Here is a 13,685-nt window from a genome sequence, read left to right on the forward strand (position 1 = left end):
ACTTGCATTCACTGGACTTTCCTTGAAACTTCTGAATATCAGATTCTGAGCTGACATGGTTTCCAGCGCGGTACAGAGCTCAGCAGAGAGTATGATAGACAGGATTGTATTCAAACAATTCGGCACATAGGGGCAGTCTGGTTCATCATCGGACCAACAGCCAGTCTGGGGAAGGAGGTTTTATATATTGGGGCATTAAGCTCTACATTCTCTCCCTGTCCTTTAAATATGTGTACGCTGCTTTTCATTGATGTTCACGTTGTTTGTCTGATTATTTGACTTGTTCCCCTCTTCTTTGTTTGACTCTCTGTGCAGACTACATTTAATTCTCTAATGGGTGTAACTTGCGACTGTACACCATCATCAAATATTAATTATTAAAAGAAATAATCAGGTAGCGCAGCCTTAAATGACAATTATAAAGGTATATATGTAAACATTGTGTAGATAGTAATATTTGTAGCAGCCAAGTCAGTAAAGCTCTTCCCTCAAGTGTAGGAACAAGAAGTACATGTGGATAAAGCCTACTGACAGCACTAATAAAGATAACCTAAAATATAGCTCTAAAACGTTACAATAAAATACTCAAGATTCTTGCTCCAAAATGCCCAGAAAATCTAATCAAAAAGCCATGCAGACAAATATTACAATCAGATAATAAATGATAGTAATGCTGAGGTTCTAGACCCCAGGTATCAGTGCAACACCAATACAGTCAAAGAGATTTGTATGAAGAATGCAGCAATGGACACAGGTTATATCAAGTATCCCTGTAAAATGTAACCAACTCATAGAAACAGTTTTCAGAAATTGCAAACACATATCTAGTGGACAGTAAAACAAAATTCCAAGTTGTAGCTTCCCGTAGGGTCCTTGAGGTCCTCTAGCAAGGCCTCACTGGAGGCTGCAGAGGAGATTGAGCTGCGGGTCGAGATACTCGCCATTCTCCCAAAATGGAGGATGCTCATCTGATAACTTAGAAGACCCTCAAGAGCCGCCTGGATGATGTATGCCGCTATTCGCAGCTGTCATAGGCCAAGTCTCTGCAAGACTAAAAGATGGTTAAACATTTGTTTGGGAGAACATGTAGGAAACATTATTAAATGTATGATAAACATTCATAGTGCTCTCATTGTGTTAAGGCTCATGGGGGAAATCCAAGTGTAACGGCACCCCCAGGCATAAAAGGGGTTAATAGCCGTTTAGTAGATCTTCCCTTCCAGAGACATAGGCACAGCTACTGTAGACACCAAGCCACCGAACCGGACAAGCATATGAATGCCGTAAACAGCTGAACCGGAACCATACGAATGCTGTAAACAGCAGAATAGGAAAAACCATACGAATAGGTTTACACTCCTAGCAGTCGCACTGGAACAGCATACAATAAATCCCCCCAAGAACGAGACAAGGTTCTGTTTTGAGGCTCAAGCAGTGAACAGCCAGAGCTGTGGGTTTATTGTTCTTATATACACATTAATACCACCCACAGGGTTTTGGAAAACAACCAATAAACACATACAATACACTCATACACTCCCACTCAAAATCCTCCCCTCTGCCCGTGATACAATTACCTTACACAATGGGTAATGTAATTATCACAGGCAGAGAAATACAGTTTTTCCACATTATTCATAACTTTAAAAGTATGCATCACATTCACATAATCATCAGAATCAGCATACTCCAAATACAAACATACGTCAAAATCACACAAATTGGTCCAGTGGTTCAAAAGATAGATCGTAGTCCTTTGTGACCAAATGAAGCATGGCTTTTCTGACCAAAACCAGTTCCACAGAGTCTTCTATCCTGGAGATAATTGGGAAGTAATCCAATCAGATCACATACATACAGTTCAATTGCCATGGAGCCAAAGTCTTTCCCATAGTCTTTCATTATACGAATGGGCTCCATGGCATAGCTATCTGGGGTATCACCGCTCAAACAGGGCAAGCACCGAATGACCCGGCTTTCGTGTCTTTGCAGGGGAAAATCAAGCATTTCAACATGGGGCCATAGTCTAAAGGCAGCAGGCGGGCAACCAGGCTCCTCCAATGCAATGTGGCGAGATTGGTCTCGTCACACCAAGTATCTTCAATTTTTAGGTATTTAATCAGGGACGGTGCAAGGATTTTTGAGCCCCCTCCATATGCTCTGCCCACCATGTGATCTCACAATGCCCCACCCATATGATCTGCCATATAAGCCAACACCAGTGCTGCACACAGTGTCTTTTCTCTGCAAAGGCAATGTGTTTACATTAAAAAGACTCAGGGACAGGCTATAGGCACCAGAACCACTACATTAAGCTGGATACTGTACATTAAGCTGTAGATGGTTCTGGTGACTATATTGTCCCTTTAATGGAAAGTAAATTAGATATTAGTGACATGAATAATATATTGGATTGCCTACTTACCACCAGATGTGGACTAGAGGATGATGATGGGCTCAGGGTGCAGTCTGGCTCCACAGGTCTGGAGGCAGTGCTCAGAAAAATCAACGAACAGGAAGCAGCTCCATTCTTTGGGGCCCCTTACATAGATCATGGTCTGGGCCCCCAGGGCTTGACCGTGATTATGCCTACAAGGCCCACCCATGAGTTCGTTCACAGGGAGTAGAGTGTATGTGTGTAGGGGATGTGTTATGTGTTGTTCTAGAGGATGTAATGTGTGTGTGTTCTTATGGAATGTAGTGTATAGGGATACCAGTTTGTGTAAGGGATGCAGTGTGTGTGTATAGGGGATGTAGTGTGTGTGTATAGGGTATGCAGTGTGTGTGTATAGGGAATGCAGTGTGTGTGTATAGGGGATGTAGTGTGTGTGTATAGGGAATGCAGTGTGTGTGTATAGGGAATGCAGTGTGTGTGTATAGGGAATGCAGTGTGTGTGTATAGGGCATGTAGTGTGTGTGTATAGGGAATGCAGTGTGTGTGTATAGGGGATGTAGTGTGTGTGTATAGGGAATGCAGTGTGTGTATAGGGGATGTAGTGTGTGTGTATAGGGAATGCAGTGTGTGTGTATAGGGGATGTAGTGTGTGTGTATAGGGAATGCAGTGTGTGTGTATTGGGGATGTAGTGTGTGTGTAAGGGATGCAGTGTGTGTGTATAGGGGATGTAGTGTGTGTGTATAGGGAATGCAGTGTGTGTGTATAGGGGATGTAGTGTGTGTGTATTGGGAATGCAGTGTGTGTGTATAGGGGATGTAGTGTGTGTGTGTATAGGGAATGCAGTGTGTGTGTATAGGGGATGTAGTGTGTGTGTATAGGGGATGCAGTGTGTGTGTTTAGGGAATGCAGTGTGTGTGTATATGGGATGCAGTGTGTGTGTTTAGGGAATGCAGTGTGTAAGTAAGGGATGCAGTGTGTGTGTATAGGGGATGCAGTGTGTGTGTAAGGGATGCAGTGTGTGTGTGTATAGGGGATGTAGTGTGTGTGTAAGGGATGCAGTGTGTGTGTATAGGGGATGTAGTGTGTGTGTATAGGGGATGTAGTGTGTGTTATTGTAAAGGATGCATTGAGCTGTTTTTCAAATGCTTGTAGCTCCTATAGGGTTTTATTGATTGCTGTAATATTGATGGGATGTTATTGAAGAGATGTTTGAATAATTATTTCATTTCTAAGAATAACATTGATATAACGCTGTCATTGGGGATTTATAGTGGGTCCAACTTTGATTTACATTACTACGTTTATATGATAATTTGTTTCTATACTGCAAATAGATAACGGTATTTACTAGTGAAATTACTGAATTTGGACCCTATATCTTGATAAAGCTCAGCAGGCGAAACGCGTTGATGTTCAAGGACAGAGTGTTGATGTTTCTCAGATCTCTTTTAGCATCGTGTGCACTTTTGTGAGCCTCTAAAACTTAGCTCACATTGAATTCAAACTTAGAACATAAATCCTTACTGGAAGCGGCTACTTGGAATATTGGAATACAGTCCACCGGATACCACCGGATACTCGTTTCCAATTTCTAAAATCTGGTTACATTTTGCAGGGATACTTGATATACAAGACAAGCTGTATCCTTTGCTGCCTTCTTAACACATACATCTGGCTTTAGATATTATTTTTTCTGCTGATTGTCTGCACTGCTTTTTGACTTGATTGTCTGTGCATTTTGGTTCTAGAATAGGGAGTATTTTATTTTGTATTTTAGGTTATCGTTATTTCAGAAGGTTTTATCTATAAATAAATGTAAATGAATCATGTTGGCAGATCAGACGCACTCCACTAGTGTGGCCACAAAATGTAATTTAAGTTAATTAAAGATACATAATGGCACCAACTTCTAAAATCATTAGCGAGCGACTGCCAGTTAAAGTTTGATTACTCCACCTTTCACATTGACAGACAGACAGACTAACAGACCGGGATGCCTTTTGCTAATTCGTGAAAGTAACTCTTTGATTGCTGTTTTGGGAACCTCTTGGATGTGACCTTTATCAGGTTATAACCATCATACCTCGATAGCAGCCGATGTGTAAGATATTAATAAAATCAAACTATTGAGCTCAGGATTGCAAGATTAATGGTGAGATTACAGGCTAGCGCTGCGTTCAACAAGAACTTCCGACGTAGGTCCTGATTTAATATTTCTGGTTGAAGCTGTTAAAATCATTTAGTATTTTTCAATACATTTCTAAAAACTTTTAATACATTTTAAAATATTTTAACATTTAGATTTTTTAATTTTATTTGTATTTTATATAAAATATATATTTTGATATTTAATATCGTTAAAGAATTAGTTTAAAATATGGTAAAAGGTGGTATTGCAAATTAGTTAAACCCCTCTGGAGGTGGTCTTTCGAACTGCAGAAATCTTTATTCCACATCTCAATTCATCCGGGCCCTGATACCGCCTTACTACACCGAGATTGGAACTTATCATCTTCTATATCCAAATGTATTATAATTCATTGGTTTTTGGCTACCAAGATTGTAATAGCGAGGAAATGGAAGTCATGCCACCCCTTCTAGAAGAGGAATCTTACCGACCAATTGCTATTCCAACTTCTGATGGAAAAAAGATCTTCTGGTCTCCTCCATCCATTTGTTAAGTAAACAATATCAATATAGCAAATGGACCCAAATTATAGAGGGAAATTGTACTAGACCGAATGCTTAAGGATATGTAATAAATCTTAGAGACCGATTTTGGCCCGCGCTTGCAGTCTTGGTAGATATAAGTTATAATTAAATTAAGGTTTTCTATCTCTTTTAGGGCTTTTAAATTGTAAATTACTTTGTGATGCTATTCAAATACAAATCGTTATGTTTGTTATTGTCTTTGTGTCTATGTTTTGTATATTTGTTATGTCAGTTTAATTTATTGTATGAAAACTATTTAAAAGCAATAAAAAATATAAAAAAAAAAAAAACGAAAAAACAAACTGATAAGTGAGTGGGCTATAATTATAGCCTTATCATGCAGGTGAAAACAGAAATACCGTCTCATTATAGGGGAAATTCTGGAAATGAATATAGACACTAAAAAAAAAAAAAAAATGTTAGTTTAAAATGACAATGCGCCCCACTCAGTCTTGAGAATGTGAGTGAAACAGCAAAAAGTATGGATCCGGCATAGTCACCCGCAAAGTCCCACTGTACAGATTTATTGGAGTAACACAGGCGATGTTTCAGCCTTATTATGATTAATGATAAAACCCTTATCGGGGATGAAATATTGCGTTTCTGCGATAATTCTGTATATTGGGACTTTGCGTGTGTGTGCGTGACCTGCTTTGTTTGCTGTTTTCATACATTGGCGTTTTGGATCTGTTTAGTGATTCACAGGTACCGGGCTGGATTTTTATTGAGGGTGCCACAAATATCCATTAATAGAAGACAAAGTCAGAAGACGAAAATGAAGTAAGAATAAGAGAGATTAACATTTCTAACGTTTAGCAAGCAGTACAATGTGGGTATACAGTTATAGACAAGTCCCGCAGAATGAAACCGAAAGTTAATCTAAGTCACATTGTTTGGGCGAATACCATGTCGCAGGATTACGATTAGTCTGGTTGTGCGAGAATATAATAAAAGGACAACCTCGTAGCCTTTACTAACATAAAAAGATAAAAATCAGACAAACCACAATAAAGCACCTGGGCCCTCCTTTTATGAGTCTGTTTGATATATTTTCCCGCAGATTTCTGCATAGCTTGCGGCCATCTGAATGCTACCCTGGAGCACCCCTTATTTAAGGGAGGCCTGTGCCGACGTTGCATGGTAAGGTATAGACAACGAATACCATTTACTATATCCTAGGCTCTCCATAGGATTCGGTATAATCTTCTGACCTGCTGTCACCTACTTACTGTACAGTATGACACTCACACTGTCTAATGCCATCCTATGACGTCCTGATATGTCTGCACCTTACACTCTCTACAATATCACACTAGTGCTTTCCATGACTTTCCTTAAGATGTTGTACATGCTACAGACCTGTCCTGTACCCTACATACCATACAATATGTCATTAATTCCAAAGGCTAATCTGAGGATGTTCTATGTGCTACAGACCTGTCCTGTACCCTACATACCATACAATATGTCATTAATTCCAAAGGCTAATCTGAGGATGTTCTACATGCTACCGACCTGTCCTGTACCCTACATACCATACAATATGTCATTAATTCCAAAGGCTAATCTGAGGATGTTATATGTGCTACAGACCTGTCCTGTACCCTACATACCATACAATATGTCATTAATCCCAAAGGCTAATCTGAGGATGTTCTACATGCTACGGACCTGTCCTGTACCCTACATACCATACAATATGTCATTAATTCCAAAGGCTAATCTGAGGATGTTCTATGTGCTACAGACCTGTCCTGTACCCTACACACCATACAATATGTCATTAATTCCAAAGGCTAATCTGAGGATGTTATATGTGCTACAGACCTGTCCTGTACCCTACATACCATGCAATATGTCATTAATTCCAAAGGCTAATCTGAGGATGTTATATGTGCTACGGACCTGTCCTGTACCCTACATACCATACAATATGTCATTAATTCCAAAGGCTAATCTGAGGATGTTCTATGTGCTACAGACCTGTCCTTTACCCTACACACCATACAATATGTCATTAATTCCAAAGGCTAATCTGAGGATGTTCTATGTGCTACAGACCTGTCCTGTACCCTACATACCATACAATATGTCATTAATTCCAAAGGCTAATCTGAGGATGTTATATGTGCTACAGACCTGTCCTGTACCCTACATACCATGCAATATGTCATTAATTCCAAAGGCTAATCTGAGGATGTTCTACATGCTACAGACCTGTCCTGTACCCTACATACCATACAATATGTCATTAATTCCAAAGGCTAATCTGAGGATGTTCTATGTGCTACAGACCTGTCCTGTACCCTACACACCATACAATATGTCATTAATTCCAAAGGCTAATCTGAGGATGTTCTATGTGCTACAGACCTGTCCTGTACCCTACATACCATACAATATGTCATTAATTCCAAAGGCTAATCTGAGGATGTTATATGTGCTACAGACCTGTCCTGTACCCTACATACCATGCAATATGTCATTAATTCCAAAGGCTAATCTGAGGATGTTCTACATGCTACAGACCTGTCCTGTACCCTACATACCATACAATATGTCATTAATTCCAAAGGCTAATCTGAGGATGTTCTATGTGCTACAGACCTGTCCTGTACCCTACACACCATACAATATGTCATTAATTCCAAAGGCTAATCTGAGGATGTTCTATGTGCTACAGACCTGTCCTGTACCCTACACACCATACACTATGTCATTAATTCCAAAGGCTAATCTGAAAATGTTCTATGTGCTACAGACCTGTCCTGTACCCTACATACCATACAATATGTAATTAATTCCAAAGGCTAATCTGAGGATGTTCTACTTGCTACGGACCTGTCCTGTACCCTACAATGTGTAATTAATTCCAAAGGCTATTCTGAGGATGTTCTACTTGCTATGGACCTGTCTTGTACCCTACATACTGTATATTGTAGACTGAAATAAATAAACTGAGAACATAACTGATTTGGAGTATTTTTTGGCAATTTTGAACTGAGAGAAATCCTGCTCTGACCTACTTGTGATCACTCATTTTCAGAGCTGGTTTGTGGAGTGGGGCTACCAGCTTGACGAAGATGGCTACCAGTCATACTGCTGTGTGTGCTGCTCTGGGCGAGAGGTGCTGATGTGTGAAAACAGAAACTGCTGGAGGTTGGAGACCCTTTTCTCTATCAAAGAATATTGAAGGGTCTGCTGTGTTTGCTGTTTGTATGAGACCTAGATCAGCACCGATCCAGGTTTTATTGTGTGAATGAAAGCCAAGTCATACTGAGCAAGATGACCGAGTTTTGGGGTTACTCTGAGAGGGAGGTTCTGTTATTACCATGATTAATTATCTATAATTGAATAGCAACTTTCTATTTAATCACAACACAGATCATTAGAGTTGTTTTTTTCCTTTTTTACAAGAGGGTATTTGGAGTTCAGCTGGAGACTTTGTGGTTTATTCCCTAAAATAAGCTAATTAGGGTGAAAGACCAATGGAAAATTTCACCAACTCAGCAATAGTCCCAGCTTGGCTGTTTAACCTGACATTTATAGTCTGGTTTTGATTCACTTAGTAAATATAAAGGAAAAAATCTGAAAACCAGCACAAAAGGCACTGCACACAGAATCCTTAGACATAAACCGAGGGCCCAACATCTACTGCTTGGACTCCAAACCTCAGAGAAAATAATCTGCTTTAAAAGTAGAACCATAGCCTCCAAACACAGAGCAGAAATATCTTTACTGAAAAATGAATACAATACAAGAGAGAGTGCTGCTAATACAAACCGTCCGAGCCCGTCCGACCCAACGCGTTTTGTGCATTCATTTACACGTAATACAGTGTGTATTAGCAGACTCTGTCTTGTGATTGGTCGCTGGTTCTACTTTTAAAGAAGATGTATTTTCTCTCTAACGTGTTTTTTTTTTGTGTTTAGTTAATGTAATCCTACAGAGACTTCGGGGGTATATAATGGTAAGGATCAGGAGAATATATGTGACATTCTTTACTTGTGTCTGTTGGTAGCATCGCTGTACCAACCTCCTGTCTAAGAGTACCAGGTGCCCAATGGTTCCCAGTCTAATCCTCACACTGTTTTAGATGACGTGCGCGGATCTGTAATTAGAACAAAGCATAGAATGATTATGCTGTGTTTCAGTAAATCTGACTTCTAAACTATAAGCGCTAATCTTTGTGTTGTACACAGTGACATTGTATAGTGTGTTGTTTATACAGAACTTTCTGTGTGGAATGTGTCGATTTGTCAGTCTTTGTGTTGGGAAAATAAACACAAAGTAGATAGTGGGAACTGCACTCAATCCCAACGGCCAAGGGTGCTCCGGATCAGGACCAGCAATCCCAGAATAATACCCGAAATAGAGAGGACCACAGGCACTCCAAATTGAAACCGTATGCAGATTTATTAGGAAAAAATGCAACGCCATGCAACGTTTTGACCAAAAAAGACCTTTGTTGGTCGAAACGTTGCTTGGCGTTGCATTTTTTCCTAACAAATCTGCATACGGTTTTAATTTGGAGTGCCTGTGGTCCTCTCTTTTTCGGGAAAATAAACACAGTGACATTGTATATTATGTTGTGTTGTTTATACAGATCTTTCTGTGTTGAATGTGTCGATTTGTTAATCTTTGTGTTGTATATATAAACACGGTGACGTTGTACATTGTGTTGTGTTATTTCTACAGATCTTTCTGTGTGGATTTGTTAATTTTTGTGTTGTATATATTAACACGGTGACATTGTATATTATGTTGTGTTGTTTATACAGATCTTTCTGTGTGGAATGTGTGGATTTATTTGTGGGACCTGGCACAGCTGAGGCGGCTATTAAAGGGAATCCCTGGATTTGCTATTTATGTCGTCACAAGATCACCCATGGGCTACTAAGGAGACGGCGTGACTGGCCCAGCCGGCTGCAGGGCATATTATCCAATAAACACGATCAGGAATTTGTAAGTAATCCAGTTCAGGGTCACTTTAACCACCCTGTGGCTCTGATCAGAGAGTTAAATATTTAGGTGAAACCCGCTGATCATATGTAAATATAGCAATAATAGCAATATTACCAGGTAATAAAACTAACAATAAAATACATATTAATATAGATACAAATCCTTAGCAAGGTTACTTTCCTTTGTTGATGTTATGCTTATTGGCTTTTTTATATAGAAGGTGGGCTATGGGTATATACTGCCCCATCCACAGCTGCCATCATGTGTTGGACAGTTCAAGTCTACATTCATATGATGACCTTACCATGTCTGCCACAAAATGTGCATGCTACCGCATCAGCAAATAGTTACTTCATTAATAATGGAATTAAAGGAGGGACAGGACTTAGAATAGGAATAGAGCTAGACTGGTATCAGAACAGTCAGACTATGTAGTTGTCAGGATCGGGACAGGGATCCAACACGCAGAGTACGAACAGTAGAGATGTACGTATACCGGACCTTAGAATGGCCGGACTAAAGCAGAGAATAGTCAGAGACAAGCCGGGGTCGAGGGAACGAGAGGACAGGTAAGCGAGAGACAAGCCGAGTCAAAACCAGATAGAACGATAAACATAAGAGCACTGAGGGACCAGACAAGCTAGAACCACGACAGGGCAATGAACCATTAGCCACATCCCTCTTTTATACCCTGGTTCTCTAAATCATGGCTCCGCCCTTGCCGAGCCCTGATTCGTTGTTCCGAACCCGATTGACAGGTCGGGATGTGATTGCCGTCATGACGTCGGCTCCTGAGCGTCGTGTCATAAAAGGAAGTGGGGTTCTCGCGGCCGGCGTGGGAATGACTATGAGAGCTGTGAGGATTAGATGAATCAGCCCCGCTGAGAGAACGGACGTCGGGAAGTCTAACCTCCTCCGAGGTAGAGACTTCAGGTACCCTGACAGTACCCCCCCCTTCAGAAACGCCCACCGGGCGGAAGGAACCGGGGCGAGACGGAAAGCGAGCATGAAAAGCCCTGAGAAGGCGAGGAGCATGCACATCCTCCTGGGCCACCCAAGACCACTCTTCAGGACCATATCCTTTCCAGTCCACAAGATATTGCACCTTCCCCCGAGAAATCCGAGAATTGAGGATGGAATTGATCTCATACTCCTCCTGACCCTCAACCTGGACAGGACGAGGGGACGGCACAGTGGAGGAAAATCTGTTACATACCAAAGGCTTCAATAAAGAAACATGAAAGGAGTTCGGGATGCGTAAAGCAGGCGGAAGAGCCAGACGATATGCAACAGGATTTATCCGAGACAGAACCCTGTAAGGACCTATGAAACGAGGAGCAAATTTCATGGAAGAAACTTTCAAGCGGATGTTTCTGGTACTCAACCATACCCTATCGCCCGGAGAGAATACAGGAGCCACCCTTCTGCGTTTGTCAGCGTGTTGTTTGGACAACATGGAATTATGAACAAGGATTTGTCGAGTCTGATCCCACAACTTTCTCAGATTGGCAACATGAATATCAACCGACGGTATCCCCTGGGAGGGGGAGGCCGACGGAAGAACGGAAGGATGGAAGCCATAATTCATGAAAAAGGGGCTAGAACGAGTAGAATCGCAAACACTGTTGTTGTGCGCAAACTCCGCCCAAGGAATCAAACCGACCCAATCGTCCTGGTGTTCAGAAACAAAACAACGCAAGAACTGTTCAACCTTTTGGTTGGTGCGCTCGGCAGCCCCATTGGACTGGGGATGATAGGCAGAGGAAAAATTTAATTTGATACCAAGCTGGGAACAGAAGGATCTCCAAAACCGGGAAACAAATTGGGAACCTCTATCAGAAACGATTTCAGAAGGAATCCCATGTAAACGAAAAATCTCCCTCGCGAAAATTTCAGCCAATTCGGGAGAAGAGGGCAATTTGAGCAGAGGTACAAAATGAGCCATTTTGGTAAACCTGTCAATTACTGTGAGGATAACCGTATGTCTTTTAGAAACCGGTAAATCAACAATGAAGTCTATAGCCAGACAGGACCATGGTTTCACAGGAATTTCTAGGAGTTGCAAAAGTCCACATGGAAGCGTATGAGGTTGTTTGGTCCTCATACAGACATCACATGCCCCGACGAATTCCTTAAGATCCTTACGTAATGAAGGCCACCAGAAATCTTTAGAAATCAGATAACATGACTTGCGTATGCCAGGATGTCCGGCAAATTTACTGTTATGAAAACACTGCATAAGTTCCAGTTGGAGTTCAGGAGGCACGAAGTAACGGTCCCCCGGAATAGGTCCGGGTGCCAGATGTTGTAACTTCTTGATCTCCTCCAGCAACGGAGAGTGAATCTTAATGCTAGTGCTGGCAATAATATTACGCTTAGGAACTATAGAAGAAAAAACCATTTCAGGCATAGTAGAAGGTTCATGTTGGCGGGACAATGCATCGGCCTTAGAATTCTTAGAACCAGGTCTATAAGTGAGAACATAGTTGAAATGAGTAAGGAACAAAGACCAACGAGCCTGCCTGGCAGATAATCGCTTGGCTTCCCCTATATATGACAAATTCTTGTGATCCGTCAAAATAGTAACTGGGTGTAAAGTCCCTTCCAACAAGTGTCTCCACTCCTTTAAAGCCAAAATTACCGCTAACAGTTCCCTGTCACCAATATCATACCTGCTCTCAGGCCCAGACAATTTCCTAGAAAAAAAACCACATGGATGCAGTGGTTTATTCAAACTTAACCTTTGGGACAGAATAGCGCCTACACCTGTCTCTGAGGCGTCTACCTCGAGTAAGAAAGGCAAAGATGTGTCTGGATGAACTAATATTGGTGCTGAGGCAAACTGTTCCTTGAGAGTACTGAAAGCAACAAGCGCTTCTGGAGACCATGTCTTAGTATCAGCACCCTGTTTAGTCATGTTAGTAATAGGAGAGATAATAGACGAGTATCCCTTAATGAAGCGCCTATAGTAATTCGAGAAACCGATGAATCTCTGAATGGCTTTGAGTCCCTTGGGCAATGGCCAATCCAAGATAGATTGGAGTTTAACAGGGTCCATCTTAAAGCCCTCTCCAGAAATAACGTAACCAAGAAAATTTACCTGAGATTGGTCAAAGCTACACTTCTCCAATTTGCAGTACAACCCATGCTGTAGAAGTTTATGTAATACCCTTCTGACTTGTTTGTGATGAGTTTCAGGCTCTTTAGAATGTATTAGTATATCATCCAAATAAACTATAACACATTCCTGTTGAAATTCCCTAAGAACCTCATTAATCAAGTCCTGGAATACAGCAGGAGCATTGCAAAGCCCAAAGGGCATTACCGTGTATTCATAGTGGCCATACCGGGTATTGAAAGCCGTTTTCCATTCATCACCCTGCTGAATTCTCACCAAGTTATAAGCTCCCCTCAGGTCTAACTTGGTAAAAATCTTAGAACCTTTCAGGCGATCAAATAGCTCAGTAATCAGGGGAATCGGATAAGCATTTCTGATTGTTATCTTGTTCAAGCCCCGATAATCGATGCAAGGCCGTAGTGTGCCGTCTTTTTTATCTACGAAAAAAAACCGGCTCCGGCTGGAGAAGAGGACCTCCTAATAAAGCCTTTGTC

General features: G+C 41.2%; 1 protein-coding gene across 1 annotated transcript in view; it reads left to right on the plus strand.

Annotated features, from left to right (window-relative positions):
• Nucleotides 1-13,685, plus strand: part of DNMT3A (DNA methyltransferase 3 alpha) — a 69,885-nt gene that overhangs the window by 33,193 nt on the left and 23,007 nt on the right. The window contains exons 7-9 of the mRNA XM_063441565.1: nt 6,169-6,248; nt 8,155-8,267; nt 9,890-10,073. Of these exons, the coding sequence (XP_063297635.1) occupies nt 6,169-6,248; nt 8,155-8,267; nt 9,890-10,073 (377 nt within the window). The remainder of the gene's footprint in view (nt 1-6,168; nt 6,249-8,154; nt 8,268-9,889; nt 10,074-13,685) is intronic.

This window comes from Pelobates fuscus, chromosome 2 (assembly GCF_036172605.1).
Source record: "Pelobates fuscus isolate aPelFus1 chromosome 2, aPelFus1.pri, whole genome shotgun sequence".
In the NCBI taxonomy this organism is placed as follows: domain Eukaryota; kingdom Metazoa; phylum Chordata; class Amphibia; order Anura; family Pelobatidae; genus Pelobates; species Pelobates fuscus.